We start from the raw sequence: 24538 nt of genomic DNA on the forward strand, positions 1-24538 counted from the left end.
AATAAAACAACAACTAGATTCCATGATAACTTTTATTTCTATACCGTAACAACAACATGCATAATTTAATATTAAAACATCGATTACATCAGTAATTAAACGGATAAAATTAAGCGGCTGCCATCTTAAAGCGAGGATATATAATGGGGCCAATGGGATTATTTTTTTATAAATATATTCAAATCCCATTGCCCCCGTTAACGAGAATGGATAAGGGGGACGGTGGGGCTATTTTTTAATAAATATACTCAAATAGGACTGCCCTCGTTAACGAGGATAGATAAGGGGGACGATGAGACTATTTTTTAATAAATTTACTTAAATCCTACTATACTCGTTAACGAGGATGGATAAGGGGGACGATGGGACTATTTTTTAATAAATTTACTTAAATCCTACTATACTCGTTAACGAGGATGGATAAGGGGGACGATGGGACTATTTTTTAATAAATTTACTTAAATCCTACTATACTCGTTAACGAGGGTGGATAAGGGGGACGATGGGACTATTTTTTAATAAATTTACTTAAATCCTACTATACTCGTTAACGAGGATGGATAAGGGGGACGATGGGACTATTTTTTAATAAATTTACTTAAATCCTACTATACTCGTTAACGAGGATGGATAAGGGGGACGATGGGACTATTTATTAAACATTATATTCAAAACCCCCTGTTCCCGTTAACGATGACAAATAAAGGTAACGATGTGGCAAATTTAAAATAATTATACTCAAATCCTAGTCCTCGGTAACGAGGATAAATAGAGGTGACGATGGGTCTCTTTTTTAATTTTATTCCCATATTTCAAATCCCAATACCCCGTAACGGGATTTGAATTAAAAAAGAGGATAACGGGGATGATAGGTTTTTTTTTTATTATATTCAAATCCCCCTGTCCCCGTTAACGGAGACGCGATTAATCGGGGACAATGGGTCTACAGCCATAATACCAAAACTAATAAAATGATTATCTACTAGCCGGTGCCTGAGACTTTGTTTGCGTTTATATCGGTTTATGAAAAATCCCGCGAGAACCATACGTTTTCCCGATATAAAATATATCCGATGTCTGTCTATAGTAAGCGAAATTCGCTAGTGGTTTTGTCCGAGGTTACAATTCTATGCTGTTATGAAACTGATAAACGAACTATTCAGGTTGTTTAAAGTTTTTCTTGAGATGTGTCTATTATCATTTTTTTTACCGTCACAAAGGCTTTTTTAATCCGGTTCTCAGATGTTAAAAGTAGGTACTTTGTATGGCATGGAAGTAACATGTCCTGCAAAGTGCCGCCCTGTGCCAGAATCAGCACTTTATAGGACAAGCAAACTGGGCGGAAGTCAATGCAGACAAAGTCGCAGTCAAAAAGTAAAGTATTATTTTCTATACATTCAAGGTATCACCCCATGAAACCCATTATCAGAAAAGATTTCTAACATTTACAATATTAAATATTTAATGTAAAAAGGTCATAAAAATTTGGTGATTTAATTATGTAAAGTTTAATAATCGTTGGAATATTGCTTTCTCGATATAGAAAGAAGTGCTCAAACACAGCGAACGAAAAAACATAGAAGAATAACTACTGCTCAAAATAGTCCAACGAAAACATAGCCTCGGTGGGAGTGGCTTGTAAAGTGCCGGCCAATCACGGCTGGTTCCGTGCAGCTTGACATACAGTAGAACCAATAATGTATTTTGGGATTCAGTACATGATTGGTGGATTCAATTCATGGTGCGCGCGCATTTATACTGATTGGTTAGACCCTTTTCGAAAGCGACTTGTGTTTTTTCGTTCGCTGTCTACACAGCTCTAGGTTCTAGACTAATAGAGGAATTAAGTTGGTATTATTCGCTAAAAGTGCAGTTTCTGATGTCGATTTATTATTACGCTTAAAGCCTTTTTATGGAGTGTGGTGACCGCAGACCAGAACTCGGTTGTCGTACGAGGCAATTAAGGGAATATAACGGAGAACATCCACTGTCATCACAAACCTAAAAGCCAGCGTTGTGATAATTGGCGAACCCTCCCGTTGAAGGAGGCCTTTAGTCAGTGGTGTGCATAGAGGGTATGCACAGGGTATGCAGATGATATAAAATGAAGAAAATCTCCAGTACGAGTTATAAAAAACTTAAGGAAACTTAAGTATTAATAACTCGTACTGGAGATTTTCTTCATTTGATGTGAAACATCTAGAGGCGACGGGTAAACCTGATTTTTGGCGTGGCGACACAGGCCGTGGCGACGGATCGCCACGATATATGATTAAAATTTTGTATTTTTAATGTAACAATAAAAAAAAGGGTAAGAATAAATATACTACGACAATACACACATAGCCCCAAAGTAAGCGCAGCTTGCGTTATGGGTACTAAGATAACTGATGAATATTTTTTATTTTTTTATGAATATTATTCATAAACACTTATAATATATAGATAAACACCCAGACACTGAAAAACATTCATGTTCATCACACACATATTGTCCAGTTGTGGGAATCGAACCCACGGCTTTGGACTCAGACAGCAGGGTCGCTGCCCACTGCGCAAAACGGCCGTCAAAATTAATTTTGTAATAAAACATTCATTGTTAAACAACTTACAAAAATTAAGTGGTAATGTTTTATCTTTTCATTATGCAATATCTGCAATAACTTACAGCAAACAATTTCGATGTTTCACATCTGCCAGGCGTCCCGTTTTTTTCCGTCCCTCACAGGTTTTTTTTTATATCGTCTGCATACGTTCATACCCGCTACGCACGCCACTGCCTCTAGTCCAGTGGAGTGGACTGTTACGGGCTATTGATGACACATTATTCGTAACATCTCTTTTTAAAGTATTACTTTTTATTAAACAATAGTATATGTTCAACTAACAAGATTCACTTAAACCTATCAAATAATTAATGCATTAATTAAAAACTATTTCATGATGATTGCTACTATTAATAAATAAATAATTTACTATTTGCTGTCCACCACTATTGTATAATCGTCGTCTAATACAACCTGGAAAAAGAAAAGTAGGATTAAGAATAAAAAGGTAGGTAACGCAATTATGTCGTCCGCATACCATGACTTCAAACTTAGGACTTACTACAATCGACACATTACATACATATTCATTAATTTCATTCATTCCGTTTTAAGGAATGAGTTATGCCCCCCCCATGCTACTAAGTAAGTAACACGTGGCTTACCCCTTGCATATTCGCCACTGCGCGATCTGTCTCCCTTTCTTCGGTATCTTCTTCTTCATCGAGTTCTTCGACAACTTGCATCTGTGCGTCGTGTTCACCGTCTGAAGAAAAAGAAAATTGGTTGTCTGTAAAGTCGGCTTACTGACGATAGTTGAACGTGACAACGTCGTAAGAAAATACTGATGGAATGGTTGCATTTTTCAAAAGAAAATTTTAATTTTATTTGTTTGATAAATATTATCGTTGCTAAAAACAATTGACACCACATTCACTTTCACTGCACTTCATCCTTGCCGAAAATATGTAAATGTATTATTGTATAGATGCTGTCCACGCGGATGCATCGCTCACTCAAGTAGCAGAGAGACAGATGTCGAACGCGGAGGCCGACTGTGCCTCTTTGTCGCTCGTTCCGCGCTCTCGCTTGCATTTCAAGCCTTGAATGGAACGCCTCAGAGCGAGGTAACGCCGCATACGTCATGTTTTTTCGTGCGTGCGTGGCTCCATCGAATTATAAGACGTTGTCACGTCAAAAAAAACATTTATTAAAAGCTGATGCAAGACCGCTATTTAAAGACATCTGAAAGCATAATAAACTATTGGTGTCGGTGGTGGTTCAATTGTTATTGTTGTGTAGCAGGGCCGTTGTTGTTGTTGTCGGTGGTTGTAGTTTTGTTAGTATTGTCGTCGTTGTAGTTGACGATGATGCTTTCGTAACTTGTTCTTGTTTCTTATGTTGCTTTCGATGGTGATGGTGGCGTTGTTGTTGTTATAGTTGTTACGTAGGCATACTCACGGAATGACCATAGTATGACTACTAAGCAAGAAGCGGCCGTATCGCATCATATTCAAGTAACGACGGCGCAGCGAATTCCGATTGAATGGGAGCTCGTGCCAAAAACAGGCCGAGCATAGTAAATAAGTTTAGTTTTACTGTTATAATAATTAATAAAGTAACTCTTAGACTAATAAATTTATATTAGTCTTAACATCTTTTGTTTCTGCACCGTGCTGCCACCCTAAATATAAGTTAGTTGATGACGTTGTTCTTGTTTACTGGGCCTTTGTTGTTGTTGGAGGTGGTGTCAATGTTTAATAATGTTGTGTTGGTCTTGTTTATTGTGTTATGTCACTGGAGTGGACGGAGTTGTTGTAGCTGTTGTTGGTGTTCATGCCGTTGGAGGTGTTGTTAGCGTTGTTGTAGTTGTTGTTTTTGTTGTTTTAAATTCTTGCGACAGTGTTAATGGTATTAACATGTAGATTTTCGGAATATTGAACTTTTTTTAAGTTACCTTCAGAAGTGGTTTGGATGAGTTGAAGCTGTCCATCCACAATCTGCCCAGTGACGACTCCGCTTATGTTGGTTACGTTCAACTGTTGCCTTATCTTCTTGGCCTCCTGTTCTATTTGCTGCTGGATGTATATGTCTTTGTGGTGCACTTTGTTGTGGTACTTGAGGTGATGAGCCTTCGTGAATTTCTTATTGCACGGAACACATCTGTATAAAAACATAAAGTGTTGGATCAAAGGAAACTATTGTATAATTCAAATTCAACTATTTCACACTGATCTCGCACTGATCTGTCTGCTTCACAGACAGATCAGTGCGAGATTTTTTAAATTAAGTGTAGTTGTAAATTAAGTGTTGGATCAAAGGATCCAACGGATTAAAGGATTTTAATAGTTGAATTTGAATTGTATAATTAAAAGTACTTTTTCATTTTTCCTATCGACATTATTTTTACTGAAACGTGTAAAGCGAACAGATCAGTGAATAAATAAATGAATGGATTAATGAACGAATGAAATAATGAGTACACATGTATTGCACGCCAAACAAAAATAGAGAAAATAAGAAAAAACAAAACAGCGTTTACAATTTGGCGGCAATTATCGCTACGTAGCGAGCTCATCCGGGCTCATCCTTTTACTTATTTTGCAGTTATCGATGCATTCTCTTGTAGGAAATATCAGTATAAAGTACTTACAGCTATTTGATATATCAATAAGGCACTTTACATTTAATACTCGACATTTCAATATGGCGTCAATCAGTTGCAGTTTAAGATACCATAGTTAAATAAATAATTAAATATACTACGACAATACACACATCGCTATCTAGCCCCAAAGTAAGCGTAGCTTGTGTTATGGGTACTAAGATGACTGAATATTTTTATGAATAATATACATAAATACTTATAATATACAGATGAACACTGAAATACATTAATGTTCATCACATAAACATTTTCCAGTTGTGGGAATCAAACCCACGGCCTTTGAATCAGAAAGCAGGGTCGCTGCCCGCTGCGCCAATCGGCCATCATAGTGCCGAGTGCGAGATTTTCTCTATTTTTGTTTGGCGTGCAATACATGTGTACTCATTATTTCATTCGTTCATTAATCCATTCATTTATTTATTCAAATTGGAACGTTGCATACTAAATCTAATCCTTAAGTTTAGTTCACATACCACGATAATATTTTGGATTTGTCGATATATCGACCCAGTTGCATGGATCGTGATCACGACGTGACCACGTTGTACTATACTTAAGAAATGTTGATTAACCACGATAATCTTAGTTTAAAATCTTTAAATCTAATCCGTTTATTTACATAAAATATCTATATATTTGTATACAATATGCATTTTTGGTATTTATGTATATATTAAAACACTCTTGGCACTATCCTGTTCTCTTGCTGTAAGTCTTTTCTACAAAGGTTGCCTGTAAGAGATTGCTTGCAGCAATAAGGCCGCCTTTGCATGTTTACATTGTGTACTGTGTGTTTACGTGCAATAAAGTAATAATAATAAATTAATATACCTACTACGACAATTCACACATCGCAATCTAGCCCCAAAGTAAGTGTAGCTTGTGTTATGGGTACTAAGATGACTGATGAATATTTTTATGAATAACATACAATACTTAGAATATAAATAATGGGTGTTTAACCCAGATACTGAAAAACATTTTTCAAACATTTTTCAGTTGTGGGAATCGAACCCACAGCCTTGGGCTCAGTAAGCAGGGTCGCTGCAAACTGCGCCAATCGGCCGTCAAGTGTTTCTTCTTCTTCTAATCCGGTCATGATACTTACGAATACTTTTTCTCGCCAGTGTGCGTGAGCATGTGATTGGCCAGCACGTAGGAATAGGTGAACGACTTGCCGCATAATGCGCATTGGTATGGACGCAGGCCCATGTGCAACCTGTAAAGGGGATTGCGTAAATCGTTAAATACAGCAGTAGTAAAGCTTTTTGTAGTAGCAGTATAGCTCGTTGAAGTCACACGATAAGCACATATACGCAGATCAAAATGAACTTTCCAATAACCAATCTTGTGATAAACGACGAAGACATCGGGAGGTATTTCTGCATCGTTCGAGTCCATGTAGGACTAAATTTTATCGAAAATGCACCCGTATTTATATCGAAATACCCACCAACTCAATGTCATGAACATAGGTTGATCAAAAGTTTAATTATTTACCTACCTTATAAAATTACTGTAACACTTGTATCAGTATCAAGAATACAGTTGGCTCGACGCCTTTTAACATGTCATAAATGCAGACATTCTGGACAGACATAATTAAACGACAAGGTTGCTTGGAAGCATCCGGCTCCGGTTTCAGCTCTCACAAGATAGAAAAATGAATGTTAAAATGTAAATTGTTGATGTTGGAAAAGAGCAACTGCTGAGTTTCTTGCCGGCTTCTACTCGGTAGAATCTGCCATCCGAACCGGTGGTAGAATCACTACAAACAGACAGACTTGACGTTTCAAAAGTGCTTATATTGAAATAAATGAATTTTTAATTTTGACACGCCCTTATACAACGTGTAAGCGAATAACGAAATAATGTTGAAGTTTGCATAATTAAATGAAAAGAAGCATATTTATTTATCCATACAAACGAATTCAAAACATTCTAAGTGTTTACTTATGGCAACCCTATTGAAGATTAAAGACCGACACGCGCATAGTACCTACGCTACGCGTCGCGTACCTAATAAAGTGACGGGAGTCACATGATTTTTATCAAGCATGCGATGTTAGGGCTGTATCTGATTTCTTTCAGTAAAAACTATGACATTGGTTTACGCAAAAACTATTAGTGGCGTGCACTTTGTGCGTTCACAAAAGCACTGCCTACCCCAAAATAGATATATACCTCGTGTGAAAGGAGGATTTTTGGCGTTTTTGTCACTCTTCCCACTGTTAGTGTAAGTATTATTCCGGTTTCCATTTCCACGTTGTATATAAAGGGAGAAAGGAAATATAAAGGAGAAAGGGCAGCAGCGTTCTCTGTGCTGCAACTACCATCTGCCGCGATCAGCAACCTGTCTGCTCAACGTGGTGATTGACCAATCTCGTTGGGAAAGGCCTTTGATGACGATTCGTCCCTAGAACTGTCAGATATTACTTACCTTTCTTTGAATAAGCTTCACCGGTGCATTCGGAGTCGAAATTATTAAATAAAAAAAAAACCTGTGCAATTTATTCACAAACGGCGGAAGTGTAACTTCTGAAAAGTAGCCTACAAGAGATTGAGATGGATGTAGAGTTTCAGAACTATTAGGATTATTATTTAGATTCCATGGTAACTAGAATAGGTAAAACAATGTGTAATGTTTTCTATATCATTCTGTCCTATACATTTATGTGTTTGCTTCTTTATCTAGAAATTATACGGTTTCCTTGGTAACTTAAATTGGAAAAAAACAGATAGAATAGTATGTATATTTCTGTCTCATTATTTGCTGGCTTCATCCTACAAATTTTTGTATTTGTGTCTCTTACCTGTCGTTTTTTCCGTTGCATCCGGTTTGAAATCACAACGATTCTAAAGAAGTTTCACTTCAAAAATAACTCCATGTTAAATGCTTCATAATAACCTTTTACCGCCGTGTAGTGACGGCCGATCAGAATACAGATGTCACCAACCTTTTTCATCCGGGTGTCGTACGAGGCGACTGAGTATAGGCAGTAGCGTCCTCTGTGGTACTACAACCATCTACTGGGATCATCAATCCGTCTGTCCAGCGTAGTGATAAGGGGGCGACTTGATGTTTGGTGAACCATAATATTGAACCTATATGACCCACCCTGTTATGTAGTTATTTTAGGTAGGGTTTATTAAATAGTTTTTTTATTGCACTGCAAGTTAGCACTTGAATGCATTCTCACCTGGTGGTTAGTGACGATGCAGTCTAAGATGGTAGCGGGCTAACCTGTTAGGGAGTATGGCATTTATATTTAATCCATACCCCTAATCGGTTTCTACGCGAAACTTAACCGGAAAACTATACCGCACAGCGGCACGTCTTTGTCGCCCACGCCCGAAGCCCCCCCGTTTCATTGTTGATAACTTTAACAGTAACTTGGTACCTATTTGGAAGTTTATAAGTGTTATGAGAACTTTGTTTTACTTATTATTGGACACACTTTTGATGCCATGACCACCAGCCAAGAAATGTAACCCCCTATAGCTAGGTGTTTTATAATATATCCTTCCTTATTTACCATCAGGTGGCTAATCTACTTGCTCTGTCAATTATAACTATAAAAAAAAGCGACAAAACCTGTTGAAAGTTGAAGGTTTCTAGGTTTATATTTTGGTTTACTTTAAATTTACTAATTTTAAGTTGACATTGTTATTTAATTTCACAGTTTCGATACCTTAATTTTCTGACATTTTGTATAAAATGGAAAAATTATTTTATACTTAATTAAGTTGTTATGCATGCCATAGAATGGCAGATTGTAACACGGAATTTGTTATGTTTTATTGTAAGATCAAATTTGTTAACCTGCAACCTGCTGTTGCGTGCAATCACGCAAATAAAGATTTGAATTTGAATTACGAACTCCCCACAGAAGACCTAAGTCAATCTGTTTATGCCTGAAAGTTGTGAACATTCTTTAATTCACAAATTCATACCTCTCGTGTTTCTGCCGGGTGCCGTAGTCGGTGAACCGTCGATCGCAGATGCGACACTTGTACGGCTTCTCGCCCGTGTGTTTCAGCATGTGACGCTTCAGCGCTTCTTTCATGACGCAAGCGTAACCGCAAACGCTGGCACGTCACATTGGATATTGACTTATGCCATAAATAAATATGTCGTAGGAAAATATAGAATTAATGCGAGAAACCCGGGGCGGATTACAATATAACGTATACTAGGAAACTAAGGCACGTCAATAATATTGACAATATTCTGAATATTGACAATAATATTGCCCATGTACAACGCGCAAGGAGCATATTGTAATTCAGTCATCCAAGCTAGTCAAAGGTATAAAATAGGTACAGTTTCCTTATATATAATCTATATACAACGTGTAACGCAATTACGAAATAATGTTGAAGAATTCATAAGTATATTTCATAAGGAATCAAGATGTAAAAAAATTATATCAAAAGAAGCATATTTATTTTTCCATACAAACGACAAGTGTTTATTCATGACAACCCTATTGAAGATAAAAGACCGACTCGTGCATAGTACCTACCCTACGCGACGCGTACCTAATACTGTGAAAGGTGATTTTAGTTTTGCATGTGATGTTAGGGCTGTACCTAATTTATTTCAGTAAAAACTATGGCAGTGGTTTACTCAAAAACTAATTAGGTTTTCGGTTCCACAGATAAGCCTCAGAGACAGTGCAAAGCCTGTGAAGTATTATTTCGGTTTTCATTTACACGTTGCATATATAAATGAACTGTTGTCATTGATTAGGCCAATTAAGGTGTTGATCTATTTGTCGAAGTCTAGGGAAAGTTATGTGAAAAATATTAAAAGCGACAATATTTTTTTTGTAATGCTGCTTTACTAGACAGATTGTCGTCTGCCGGGTCAACTAGTCTGTATAGACAGAAGGAAAAAGTGTGATCTATCAACTCTATTTTGAGCTATGCGTTGACAGATTAGCCAGTGGACGGACCGACTGGTTGTAATTCGAAAGGAAGAAACAAAAATCATCTTTATTACCACACATTTGTGTAAAATGAAAAGATCCGACATCATAATCATTGTCAGTAGTACATCAGTCATCAGACATATCTAATAAAAAGTTCGAAAGGATTATTTGTAATTTGGCATACATAGGGGTATTATGGCATCTATTAAGGATTTCTAAAAAATCATCCCTTCCCTTTAGGGGTACAAAAAAGGGATTTGAAATTTATATGAAATTTTTAATTATAATCACCAATCGACCTTAATGTCAGTGTAACCACGGGCAAAAGATAACCCAATATAAACTAAGTGCCCTGTGGTCGGCAGAATGTATATTGAACTTTTACTTGATACTAGTTGATGCAAGACTCCACTAGTAACCTAACTTATTGGTAAAAACTTAAAGAAGGGAATGTAGTTTTCTATTATGCGTTCTATTGCAATCATCCTCGGTTTTTCGCAAAATCGATTATCCTACGACATATATAAACATGGATAATAATCTTTATCAATACAGTTAACGTGTGTTAAAATAAGATCTCTTAAAGATAAAAGAGAACGACAAAGGTTCTAAAAAAAACGGAGGAAATTACATTGTGAGGGATAAAAGAAACACGATATCACAAACGTTTACTGTATTCTAGAGATCTTGAACATTACAGACCTTTGGAAGGGAATATGCTGGTATAAATCGAAATCGCACACCTTGTTCCGCACTGTCCTACCTTTAATTTCAGCTCACGAAGCGCTCGATACTAGTTGATGCAAGACTCCACTAGAAAATTTTTACTGTGGCCACCTATTGTAGCATCACCTATGCTTGACACTACTAGTTGATGGAAGATTCCACTAGCAAATTTATACTGACGCCTCCTGTGCAGCATCACTTAGCGCATCAACTCGTATGACAAAAACAAGTAGTTGCACAAATAATTTTTATAGTACTATCGACAAGACCAAAAGTGTCGAAGGATATATAAAAAAATAACTTTATCTGTTACAAAAATAGTACTGTCATCTTTTTCAACAAAAATTAAAGTCAAATGGATTCCAGTACTTTTCCAATCTTACAATTTGGTTATCTTTTTTTTTTTTTTTTTTGGAATTGCAAAATTCATTTATATCAAGCAGTTTCTACAATTGTTTCGGAAAGCAGATTCCGTCGATAATCTGCTTTAAGAACTGTCGAAAAGAAACATACTTAAAAATTGCTCTTTTTCACGATATCACCTCCTTAAATAGATTACTGATTTGCAGAAATTTTGTGGTCTTGACAATACGTTTCTTTATTCTCCTACTTCTCAATTATATTCATCATAAAGAATGTTACACGCTGGAAGAGCTATATTTGTAGCGAGAAGGCGCCAGAACAAAGTTGCGAGTGTAGTAGTTGGTTGTATGAACTCGCCTTTCGTGTTTTTGCCGGCTGCCGAAGTCGCCGAAGCGTCTGTCGCAAACGCGACACTTGTAGGGCCGTACGCCGGTGTGGCGCATCATGTGCCGGCGGAGTTCCATGTTAAGCACGCACGAGTAGTCGCATACGCTGCGAAAAATCGTATTCACTTAGTGATGGCGACTAGAAGATTGTCATTCAGATTTAGGAGTGATTTACTTAAAGTGGGTGGACACTAACTCGTACGCTAAGAATGAGTCTTGCGTTTTGCCTTCACTTAGTGTGAGTGACTAAAAGATATCTATTTGCACGGATTTGGTAGTTAGTTTAGTCAAAGTGGGGAAGAGCCCAACTCATATATTAAAAGAGAATAAAGTAGGAACAACAACAGAATAGTCATTTAAATCGAGGGGGAAGGTGGATTAGTCTTGATATAAGAAAGAGTCTTCCAATAAGTTGAATTTAACTTTAATTACTGGAGGCGCTTAATGGGGCAGATGGTACTCGTGCACGAAGAATGAGTCGTATTTGGAGCACTTTCGACTTAAGACAATGAAAGAAAGAAAAGTTTTACTCTTAGGGAATAACCTTTGAGTTTAGGCAAATTTTTGGATTTAAAACGTTAAGAGAGAATATTGAGAATTCCACATTAACACAAATAAACTCTTTTGTGTACTGCTTGTCTATATCCAAGACTATTTTAACACTGAAAACATAGGTGCGGGTGATACGCTATGCGATTTCGATCTATTGCCTCAAAATGGGCGCAGGTGTTAAAGTTTAAGAAAAATAAAATACTAAAACAATTTTTTAAGAAATTTAGCAATTTTGTCTACTGCATCTAATACTACTACTAGTATATTTCAGAAAACAAAAAATAAGCAATAATTTTGTAAAAAAAAAACAATAAAGATATGGTGTTGTAAAAAACAGGCTATAGCGAGTGCGAGCGACGCGATAACTACTTAGTGTTTGATTTAATCAGCTATATTACAATTTATTAACTTTTTTGTTCTGTTGTTTTCTGTAAGACGATAAAAAAGTCACAGGCATATATTATTCAAATATTTATTTTATTATAACTTAAATTTATGTTTTATATTATTATACCTTAAATTCATTAATCACCCGCACCCATGTACCGCTAAATATTCTAATCCAGGAAATAAAGACATTTTGCACAAAAGAAAAAAAAACACACAAAATATATGCTTTATGAAGATCACACAATGCCGAATAGTTATTTCTAATCCACCAGAGAAATTCATATGACGTCATCTAGGTCTTAATTCTGGTTTTTATATTACTGCTCATTTAAATAACTCCTTTTGTCAATAGCTCAAACAAATCTATCGGTTTCGTTGCAACAACACTGCTATTAAGTAGGAGATCGAACACGAGCGGTCAACCAACCCAGTCAACGCTCACACAAGGAAACCACTCCGATAGCGGTCACTAACCAGTCAAAGCTAACTTTTATTGCTAAGTCCCGTAGTAATAAATAAAAATACATGAATTGTAAGCAATTAAGGCTTGACCTTTTAAAGTATGATCAACTTAACCCATTGACGATATTGTTTTTTTTTTGTTAACGATAGTTATTTATTACCTACTTTTTAAGTTTTTCATTTATGTCAATTTTGAGAGAAATACGTATACAAAAAGACCAGACCACCTATCATGGTTCTGTAAACGGCATTGGCTTTTTAAGTAATTTTTCTTTATGACAGTGTGATTTACAGAAGCTGAAGCCTCAATCAATTATATGAAAAAAGAAATCATGCGCCAACAATCGCGACTCTAACTTTCATTCTAATGAAGAACCTTTTACCCTTATAATTGACACACGTCTTTTGTGATATATATAAAAACAAGCGGACCCCAGCGCCATCTGTCGGACTGATTTGTGAATCTAAACCATCCAGGGTGCCACCCAAAGGCATGCCAAAAAATTCATTCAAATCGGTCCAGCCGTTTAGGAGGAGTTCAGTGACATACACATGCACACAAGAATTATATATATAAAGATAATAATTAATTATATACACTTGTGTGTGGTAACTATATACAGTTATGTGTGTTATATATAAAAAATTAGCACATACCTGCACACGAATGGCTTGATACCCAAATGTCTTCGTATGTGAGCTTGCAGCGATGCGTTGGACGTGAAAGATGCTCCACACGTTTCACATACATGTCTGTAACAGGCACAACTAATAAGGCTGACGTTACCAACTGATATAAATGTAAGTGAAATACTTTTACGAAATTATCAGCGTATAATGCCCCACCGCTTTTAAATCTTGACCCACCACACTGCTTCGATCCGGGTTGGTGGGGTTTAATTTTTTTTTTTTTTTAGTATTATTACACTAGCTTTTGTACCCTTGTCCGTGTTTATTTTGGGTTTCCAAAGGCGTCACTTTTGTATTTTTATTGTTTGGCAGCAGTGATCGCGACATTAACGCCTGTCGCAAGCCTGTCATGGGATACGTAATCACCCTGCGGAGTAAGAAATTGGGCACGTTAAGCCGTCGGTTATTATCTGTAACTTGCGACAATAGCTGTTAAAGCCCACCAAGCCGCCTTGGAGCAGCGTGGTGGGTACTATAATCTAAAACTGTGAGGGACAATAAAAGGCAACATTAATGATTATGAAAAATGGATTTAAAATTAGATAAAACAAAAAGAACATAAACATTAAAAAACAAGTTTAACCAACATGCAAGTTTGTTTGAATAAAATTACATCTTACGTCTTCTCGTAAACATATTTCTTTTTAGGCTGCGGCTTTCGTTTCTTTGCTTTGGGATTGAGTATGTGATCCGGTATGGGTTCAGAGAAAGCCATGATGGTTTCTTTCAATAGCATGTCTTCACTTTCTTCGTCTTTGGGCTTCAGGCTCTCTTGGAGCGCTTTGCGAGGCCTGCCGCGTTTCTTTGGAGGTGGGGCCTGAAATGGCACAATAAAATTACTAATGAATTAATATGAGTTTTCCTTAAATATTATAAAACAAAGTCCCCCTACGTGTCTGTCTGTCTGGGCGCGAAAAAATTAAAAACTTCTGAACGGATTTTCATGCAGCGCGGGTTCCCGATTTCTTTGCAATTCTCAGATCAGCACTCTAAAAGAGGAATTTAAAAATCCGTTTGTCGAGCATTGTTCTTGCGTGCACCGGTGCGAGAACAATAATTTTAGGTTTTAAGATAAAAAAAAATATATACTACGACAATACACACATCGCCATCTACTTCCAAAGTAAGCGTAGCTTGTGTTATGGATACTAAGATAACTGATTTTTTTTTTATGAATAATATGTAACATATTATAATAAATACTTATAATATATAGATAAACACCCAGACACTGAAAATATTTATGTTCATCACACTAACATTGCACTGCGCCAATCGGCCGTCAAGTTTGTGAAGTTACCGATAAACAGGCAACATTTTTCGGTGCTGTAGACTATGTAGTTATACCTGTGTTATCGATTTGACACCTATAAATCTCCTGGCGCGACGATCCAGAAAATCTAAAGCTTCGAGCTGGTACTTGGCAGAGCCACCCTACTGTACTCCATGCTTGGGCGGACTTGAGCCTGGTAAAGTGCGAGGCGTTGATGGCATTAAATGTAACATTGCTTAACCTCTTTTTTCTGTTCAGGTTCTGATTCCACGTCATCCATCTCGGGTGTGAAGTCGGGGTCATCTGCGGCGTCCGCGTCTAAATCTAAAATAAAAAAAGAATTTAAAATAAAAAAAGAATTTATTAAAAACTTATTTACACTACAAAATAGCAAAGTTATTAAGGTTAGTAAGCGACCACATTTCAGAACCAGTCCTCACTTGCGACATACACTGTGCGAAGAATGGTCTTCGCTGCACTGAGGTACTTTGGACGAAACAATGTCACAAAGTTTCCTAAACACTGCCCATCCGGTTAACCAGATAAGTTATAAGAAACAAATATGTTGCAGTGGAAAAAATTTAATGAGATAAAGCAAGATCACAAATTTTTGGGGGATGACGTCGCTCGCGTCCGTAGGAGTTACCACCCTGTCCTTCAACAGGGCCCGCCCTACACGTGTCCCCTGGGTGGTGCAAAACGAGCTGACAACGCCGAACAACAGGCGGCGGTTAATTATCCTGACCACGGTTACCACAAACCCTGAGGCATTAAATACCCTCAAAAACGGTGGCAGCAGTACCTTGGGAAAGTACTGCTAGTATTCTTTCCCAAACACCCAATCCAAGGTGTCACACGACCCGTGCCGATGGATGAATGGCTGATGGGTTAATCAGTCCTGAACGGAGTCTCCTCGAAACCGGGGCAAATCGAGGCAGTATCTTGCCCTTCGGGTCTCATGCGGGGCTCTGGGGCCTTGCGACATTTTATTTCCCTTGCTACTCGTGGGACTTGCATGGATACAAACATGTCAAATTTTCTACCATCCACCTCTGGTGGACTAGACCAGGAGCAGAGGAGTAAGACTGACTCAGCACCAACTGGTATTTTCCAGGAGCTGGGGACGCCTAGTGACTCTGCACCAACTGGAGCACCTTCGGCGCTGGACCGGGATGCTATGATGGAGGACGGAGGTCATACCACCTCTGCTCAGCCCTCGAGCAAACCTGCCCAGCCCGACAACATCTACTCCAATCCAGCGTTTAGACGCTTGAGTGGGGCAGGAAAAAAGAGAATGTGGAGGCTCCTGAAGGGGGGCCTCGAACTCAACGAGGCCATTCTTCAGGCAGGCAAACCTTGCTCGACTCAACCGGATGGTCAGCGATCTAACCTCAAGAGGGGCAGACCAGAGGACAACTCCCCCAAGGAGAAGCCGAGCAAGGCTCCAAAATTGTCCACTACACCTGTGAGGCGGGGTACTAACCCGACTCTCAGCTATAGGGACATAGCGGGCGCGACTAGAGTTGGCATCCGAAATGTGGTGCCAATGACAGACGCGCAAATGAGTTCGGTTCGTGCGGCCCTGGTCACCTTCCTGAACACAAAAGGGAGGTGCATGGACAACAGAGGCGCTGGACCGTCCTTTCTGGGCTTTACTCACAAGGCAGGATGGATTCTCGTAACCTGTGAGAATCAACGCAGCAAAGACTGGCTTGTGAGCGAAGTCCCAAATTGCAAGCCATGGCCTGAGGCGAACTTATCCATAATGGAGGATAGCGAGCTTCCAAAGCCATGGATTGCAACCACCCTCATTCCGGCGACTGATGCGTCCTCTGTCTCTGAGGCTCTGGACACCATCAGATACCAGAACGAGGGGCTTTACCCTGAACACTGGAGGGTCCTCAACGAGAGGGTCGACGGAGCAGGCATTATTGCTGCCATCTCCCTCGACGAGATCTCCGTTGAGACCCTCCGCGCACGTGACTTTCGGGTCAATATTGGCTTCCGGAAGATAGTGTTCAGGGTGAGAGGAGCCAATACTGGTTCTGCCTCGGGGGCAGCTGCAGAGGTGCACACTAACCCGGCGACTGCAGCACCTGGCTCGACTGGCCTGGGAGTGGGGTCGGCTGGGCTAAGCACCAGTCCGGCACCACCCGCTCCTGGTCCAAGCGGGCTGGGGGGCAGGAGCGCGGGGAACCAGGGGAGAGCAGTACCCGGTACGAGCGGACGGGGGGGGAGAGCTGCCGGCCGTAAAACTGGTAGCTCCTATAACCCTGTATCGGGCGGACTGGCGGGCTCTCATACTGGGCAAAACACCTCTGCGGCTGGCCGTAGAGGAAAGGCGGGCAAGGGGCCTAAGGGGGCTCATTCCGGCAGAGGGCACGCGCCCTCTCCAACGGGAGGAGGCTCTGGTGGACCCGCACCCGTCGTTAAAAGGGCCAAATAAATGGCGACTCCCGGGGCACCGGCGAGGGTCCTCCAAGCTAACCTTCACCACGCGGCCGCCGCTGCCGCGGTTGTGGAGAAGGTTCTTGTAGAAGGTAAATTCAACCTCGCCCTCATCCAAGAACCCTGGGTTTCGCACTCAAACGTCCTAGGCCTGAACGCTGGGGGTAAGTTACTATCAAATACCAACGGTTGCAGGCCTAGAGCTTGTATTGTTTTCAACAGAAACATTAACTTTCTGCCGATTCCAGAATTATGCACTGACGACCTGGTGGCGGCATATATTGACCTCAACAGCTGGGGGGCAGAAGAGTCATCCTCTGCTCAGCGTATTTACCCGGTGAGGTCACCAATCCGGCTGTCGCCCTACTCCCGGTGGTAGAGTACGCACGGGTACACAACGCGGAGCTACTGGTGGGATGTGACGCCAATGCCCACCACGACGCCTGGGGCAGCAGTGACATCAACGAAAGGGGTGAGTACCTTTACGATTTTCTTCTTGCAAACTGCCTTCAGCTCTTAAATAGGGGAAACACGCCTACTTTTATAACAAGGGCAAGACAGGAGGTCTTAGATATTACTTTCGCGACTACCAATCTAGCCAGGTATATAGAAAACTGGATGGTAAGCGATGAACCTTCCATGTCGGACCATCGACACATCAACTTTGACATAAAGTCATGCTCCAGCATGGAAACAGTTACTTACAGGAATCCGAGGTGCACCTCTTGGGACAGTTTCCAAAACAAACTAGAGAGCAACCTGGAACTGGTCCCCAAAAGTATAAAGACCCGTGTTGACCTTGACCTTGCGGTGGATGCTGTCTCCAGAGGTACAATCAGTGCCTTTGAAGACAGTTGCCCGCTTAGGGTGAAGACCACACGGCGTAAGGCACCGTGGTGGAACTCGAGGCTAAAACGACTCCGAGACAAAACACGTAAATTATTCAATAGGGCGAAGGCGACCAGAGAATGGGACATTTATAAAAAAGCCCTAACTGAATACAATAAGGAGATAAGGAAAGCCAAGCGAGCATCGTGGAGGAGTTTCTGTGAGGAAATTAGTAGCCTGCCTCAAGGAGCGAGACTCCACAGAATGCTAGCTAAAGCGAAACCCAATCAATTGGGGCTCCTGAAAAATCCTAATGGAACCTACACGTCAAGTGAGAAGGAAACCCTAGAACCACTAGCCACAACTCACTTTCCAGGAGCGAAAATCGGGTACGCTGGAAGTACTATGGCATGCTCTCTCGGCCATCCAAAAGTTGAGGATTGGAGAAGGGCATCCATCGTCTTCAGACCTGGCACTGTGAGGTGGGCCATAAGCTCTTTTAACCCGAATAAAGCATGTGGAACTGACGGCATTACTCCCCTTCATTTACAAAAGGGAGCCCAGTTGTTAGTTCCGCATCTGGTAAAAATCTTCAGGGCAAGCTACGCCTGGGGACTTATACCGGAACAATGGACCAAAGTTAAGGTCATCTTTATACCCAAAACGGGGAAAAAGGATTACGCACTGCCGAAATCCTTTAGACCCATAAGCCTATCCTCGTTCTTACTAAAAACGATGGAGAAAGTGCTTGATAGGTATATCAGAGATGCGTTTCTCATTGAGAGACCCATCCACGCTACCCAGCACGCATATTGCAAGGGCAGGTCCACTGAAACTGCTCTGCTCAGCCTTGTTGACAAGGTTGAAAAAGCGCTGGAGGATAAGGAGATCGCACTCTCTGCTTTTCTGGACATTGAGGGAGCATTTGACAACACCCCGATACGCACACTGGTGGGCGGTCTTGCCAATAAGCAGGCTGATCATACAACCATCAGGTGGGTAGAGGCGATGCTCTCCAACCGGAATGTAAAAATCGAACTAAACAGTTTCTCGGTTGAGGTGCTCACCACTAGGGGATGTCCGCAGGGCGGGGTTCTCTCGCCCCTGCTTTGGACCCTTGCGGTGGACAATTTATTGCACAAGATGGCTAACTTGCACTTTGATGTCCAAGGATACGCTGATGACTTGGTGGTCATTGTGCGAGGAGCATGTCAGGACACCCTCTCCCATCACATGCAAAGAGCACTCAACACTATTGAAAAATGGTGTATAGAGAACGAACTTACAGTTAATGCTGACAAAACTGTAATAATACCGTTCACTAGGAAGCTTAAGATTGACAATCTTAAGCCACCCAAGCTGAACAACATAAGTATCCCAGTCTCGGAAGAGGTCAAATACCTGGGAGTCACACTTGACAGGAAAATGACCTGGAACTCCCACATAGATGGCGTACTTAAAAAAGCAAAATCTGCACTGGGGATCTGCGGTCGGCTGGCGGGGAACAGATGGGGTATGAAACCCAAGATAACCTTCTGGCTCTACACAGCCATTGTGAGACCTATTGTGTCTTACGCATCCGTGGTTTGGAGTAGTAAGACGATGCAGGTAAGAACCCAGAACAAGCTAAGCAGTCTACAACGCTCAGCCTGCTTACTCATAACAGGAGCGATGAGCACCACCCCTGGGGCTGCTCTGGATGCTTTGCTGAATCTCCCTCCTCTTCATCTACATGTTAGGAAGGAGGCGAAGGCTTGCATGTACAGGCTAACAAGCCAGGGTGTGGTAAACTGGATCTCACGAGAACTGAGGCATCTTCATAACTCAGTTCTTGAGATACCTGTTTTGGGGATGCCAACAGACTCAACAACTCCAAAACTTAATTTCCTCAGGCAATATACTGTGGAAATTCCAAACCGTATTGACAGGCTTGAAAACCGGATCACCTGGAAACCGGGGAGCCTTAAGTGGTACACAGATGGCTCCAAGTCGGGTAGTAACGTAGGATGTGGAATATTTGAAGAGACCACCAGGGTAGGGCTCCAACGTAACCTGGGTGTCTACGCCTCCATATTCCAAGCAGAGGTCTTCGCAATAATTGAATGTGCGGAAACCTGTCTGCTAAAGAACTACAAAAACAAAACCATTTATATCCATTCGGATAGTCAGGCTGCACTTTCTGCTCTATCTTCTGAGGTTCTAAACTCAAAACTGGTAGAAAACTGCAGACAATTACTGAATACTCTGGCGCTAATAAACAGGGTCATTCTACGCTGGGTTCCTGGCCATAAGGGGATCATCGGTAACGAAATGGCCGATGAGCTTGCAAAGTCAGGCGCTTTGGAGAAGCAGATTGGCCCTGAGCCGGTCTGCGGAATACCCAAAAGCTTGGCGCAACTCACCCTTCAAACCTATTGTAATTACCACACACTTATTCGCTGGAGACAACTCCAAGGAATGAACCATTCTCGAGCGCTAATAAAACCATTTAACAAAAGGGCCGCCTCTGAGGCATTAGCACTCAACAGAAAAAACCTATGCATACTAGTGCGAGCGCTTACGGGGCACTGTGGGCTTAATAGACACATGTTCAACCTAAAGCTGCAGGATACAGATCTATGTAGACTCTGTAAGGAGGTTGCGGAGACGCCGCTGCATTTGATCTGTTCCTGCCCCGCGCTGATGCATAAACGCAGCACTCTTTTGGGGAAACACATAATGCAACCAGTGGATGCTAAATTTCTTCCAGCAAGGATAGTGCTGCTTTTCCTGAAGGCGACCAACGCTTGCTGGGAGATCTAGACAGCGGCGTCACAATAGATCGTAGCCGGTCGACGTGACACCAGGGATCAGACGAACCTGAGCCGCAAGCAGAAGAAGAAGAAGAAGAAGAAGAAGATCACAAAGAGAAGCATGCACTACCTACTAATATTATAAATGTCCATGTAAGTTTGTTTGTTACGCTTTCACGCAAAAACTACTTAACCGATCCTCATGAAACTTTGTACACATATTCGTGGAAGTAATATAGGATACTTTTTATCCCGACATTAAGCTCGGTTCCTTTGGGAGAGGGGATGAGTGTTTGACGATTTTACACCATAACTCCGACAAATTTTAACCGATTTAAATAATTATTTATGTACGATAGAGGTTTTAATATGCGGCTTAGCGATACTGAATACTTTGAATTTTTTTTAATCTACAACTACATTTAATGCCACATCAAAAAACAAAATCAAACGCAGTCGAAGTCGCGGACAACAGCTAGTAAAAAATAAGTGTTTGAGGCGAGTTAGAAGTTTTGTTTTACCTGGGAAAACATCATCATGCTCCTCAGGTTCTTGTTTGAGTGCCAAAGTTCCGGTTGCCAGTAGAGTTGTCAATGCTTCAGGCTCTTTTGTTTCCTGCTTTGGTTTCTTACGTTGGTATGGAGATACATCTACAGGTAAAGAATAAGATTGATTACTAAAACAACCTGTGAATGAGGTCTAACTCAAACAATTGGTCTTTCTCAACATTAACAAATTTTCTCAATGGTTCATCAATGGTATTAAAATGGTCATGAACTTATTATTTTAAAATATTAAAAATTCATTAGTCTCACTGAAACTTGAGAACCGCTTGACCGATTTTACTACTTTAGGTATTGAAATAATCATAGAAGTGTAATGAAGGTTCGTGAAAAAAAAATCATCTAAACAGCTTGACTAATTTTTATGGAATTTTGTATATACAAAACTTTTAAATTATAAATTAAATCATTTTTCTTTCAGAACTTTTTGTTTGTTGTTGTTGTTTATTGTTTATTGTTATTAGGTACACAAAACAGGTAATAACTAAAAACAGATCAAAATATAAGTAATAACAAGTTTTGTTCTAAGCTACAACCCAAAGTATGTGCACACAACTTGGAATTAAAGTAAACAGAAAGTAAAGATAAAATTAAAGTTGAAACAAAAAAGAAACACTTTTCCCTAAAGATTATGTGGAATAGTGCTTAATAATTTTTATGTTTTAGCTTAGTGCTTTTTCAAAAGTTGAGATAGAAATACAGAGACTTTAAGTGCCAGATCCATTATGTGGCAGAGAGAGAAGCTCTGAGCTGATTCTGAGACTTGAAACTACATCAATGCTCACCTTTACTACTCTTACAGTTACTGCCGTACTGTCCTTGCATAATTAATGGGAATGTGTTTGAACTTACAACAGTTCTCACACAGCCTTTTAGTTTATTATACAGTTTTTGCTTCTATGTTGTATTATGAAAATTAAGCTTAATTTGCTATACTCCACGAACAGCAGCTTATATGTTGCATAAACTAAGTACATAGCCATGTTTGGTAAGTTCATTTATAAAGTTGTAACATATATTATAAACATGAACATACCAATCTGCCCCTGTTCATTAGGATACTTCCTAGGTCGCCCCCTCTTCCTTTGGCCTGGTGCTTTAGTAACCACTGTACTCGAGGGAGTTTTAATAATTGTCCGTGTCCATTTAGCTTGCGGATCGTGCTCAACTGGCAACTCATATTGCAATAGGAGTCCATTTTCCTGCTTGATTGTAATTGTCTCAGTTTCGTTTGATTCTGAAATTCAAGTGCCTTTGATTTTGAAACAACATCACCCTATTACATCAATACCCCAGAAGTTTTAAGGAAACAGGTGGTTAGTAACTTCATTCCATTTAGCAGTTGACAGTATTTATTATACCTCTAATGTTCTAAACGTTTACCATAAAATTGGGAGAATGGGAAAAGTTTGTGATCTAGCGACATTCTGCGGGTGTGAACATGTACAGATCTCTGTCTGTTGTATAGCACTAAACTTAAACAAATCATCAACAATGCATACTAATATTATAACTGTGAAAAATTTACATTTTTTTTTGTTTGTTACTTATGCTTTGCTCAACCACTGCACCAATCTTACAGAAATTTGGCACAGAGATATGGAATGCGGGTACCCGAGTACATTTCTATCCTTAATATACAGTTCCTACTCTATTAATAATAACATTAGATATTGTTATATATGCATATTGAGATTTTCTTAACCTTTAAACAAATCTTAGCGTAATGTAGTACGGACAAACATACAGTAGGTAGAACACATTTAAATTTAAGAAACTTCTAGAAAGTGTTTTATTGGTATGGCTACTAAATGTAGTAAGCCCCAAGTATTCAATATTTTTGTTTTACTCTGTCCACTCATTAATGTACCAAAATGAAGAAGTAAAATAATCTCAAGGAAAAATTCTTAGTTTTAACCTAACAACAAATTGATACCAAATTTTAACAGTAGACTATTTAGAAGGTGCAATTTTTTGTCTAAGTCTAGATAAAACTGAGGAGTTACCTTCGCCTTTATTCACAGAAACAGCCTGTGAAGTATTCCAAAATTCTTCGAGACACTCTTTTAAAGTTTCGTTCGAGGATAGACACTGTTTTCTGAACTGGCAGGCGTATGTAAGACGGTCCACGCAATTTAAACATATCAGCGTCGGTAACGAATCATTTTTGGACACCTTTAATGAAAACGAATAAATTAAGTGATTGGTGAATTATATTATTTGGGCTTGCGATATCGAAAATTCTCTGGGATGTCAGCAAAAAATTCACAAATTTACAATAAATAAAACAATATAGCAACATTATAGTTGGAAAAAATATAGGGTGGCCATCGCAACCATTTTGCAGTGGTAATTTTTCCGTACCTCCACGCCACAACAGTAGGTGTACTTGTCGCCGAGCTGTTCATTATTTTCGTCCCAATCAAATAGTGAAACCATGTCGCCTGTTTCCAGACAAACGCGACACGTTAATTGCCAATCCATTTTTCATAATAAATCAGTGTGTAATTGGCAAAATAAAATATTGCTTCAACAAAATTCCCTAAATTGTAACCGGAACTTTAAATGACATGATGACGGCTGCCGAGTGCCAACATGACAGATATAATAAAAATGGGTCGATATCGTTCCTTTACACGCACAAAAATAGAGCTGTAGATCAAACTTATCTAAAAATTATTAAGTTAGTATATTATTTAAAACCATAGTTTTACAATCATAAAATAAGATATGCCAAGTAATTACATCTTTTATAGTTTTTTTACTAAATAAATCAGAACTAACAGAATTAGTGCTAATCAATATCCAGTCCACCTACGTAGAATGAAGTAGCAGAGTCATTATAAGTGTACCAATCGTATTGCACATCCGCCCCTCCCCTCTGAGCAGTGTTAAACGTCAAATTTCATACAAATTA

At 39.6% G+C, this 24538-nt stretch overlaps 1 protein-coding gene across 3 annotated transcripts; it reads right to left on the reverse strand.

Annotated features, from left to right (window-relative positions):
• Positions 1 to 2660: 2660 nt before the first annotated feature.
• On the reverse strand, positions 2661 to 24202 carry LOC120634182 (zinc finger and SCAN domain-containing protein 2-like). 3 transcript variants are annotated; one of them, XM_039904616.1, is made up of 12 exons: positions 23986 to 24202; positions 23628 to 23796; positions 22658 to 22858; positions 21580 to 21708; positions 15232 to 15314; positions 14338 to 14534; positions 13685 to 13780; positions 9169 to 9303; positions 6323 to 6433; positions 4504 to 4709; positions 3212 to 3312; positions 2661 to 3020 (listed from the first exon to the last, which is right to left on the reverse strand). In XM_039904616.1, the coding sequence occupies exons 1-12, from the start codon at positions 24103 to 24105 to the stop codon at positions 2976 to 2978; spliced, it is 1593 nt and encodes a 530-aa protein (XP_039760550.1). In that variant the 5' UTR covers positions 24106 to 24202; the 3' UTR covers positions 2661 to 2975. The 3 variants fall into 3 exon arrangements, with proteins under 3 accessions (XP_039760550.1, XP_039760551.1, XP_039760549.1); XM_039904615.1 differs by lacking the exon at positions 9169 to 9303 and adding an exon at positions 11595 to 11729 and having other exon boundaries at positions 2664 to 3020; XM_039904617.1 differs by lacking the exon at positions 9169 to 9303 and having other exon boundaries at positions 2663 to 3020.
• Positions 24203 to 24538: the final 336 nt, after the last annotated feature.

The sequence above is a fragment of the Pararge aegeria genome, chromosome 23 (assembly GCF_905163445.1).
Source record: "Pararge aegeria chromosome 23, ilParAegt1.1, whole genome shotgun sequence".
In the NCBI taxonomy this organism is placed as follows: Eukaryota; Metazoa; Arthropoda; class Insecta; order Lepidoptera; family Nymphalidae; genus Pararge; species Pararge aegeria.

What these genes read in the sequence shown, in the direction of transcription:
- LOC120634182 (XM_039904616.1), bottom strand. Translation starts at nt 24,105, where the DNA reads ATGGATTGGCAATTAACGTGTCGCGTTTGTCTGGAAACAGGCGACATG. An exon ending in CCTACTGTTGTGGCGTGGAG is followed by an intron (nt 23,797 to 23,985) that starts GTACGGAAAAAT and finishes TTTTCATTAAAG; the next exon opens with GTGTCCAAAAATGATTCGTT. An exon ending in ATCAAGCCATTCGTGTGCAG is followed by an intron (nt 9,304 to 13,684) that starts GTATGTGCTAAT and finishes GTGACGTGCCAG; the next exon opens with CGTTTGCGGTTACGCTTGCG.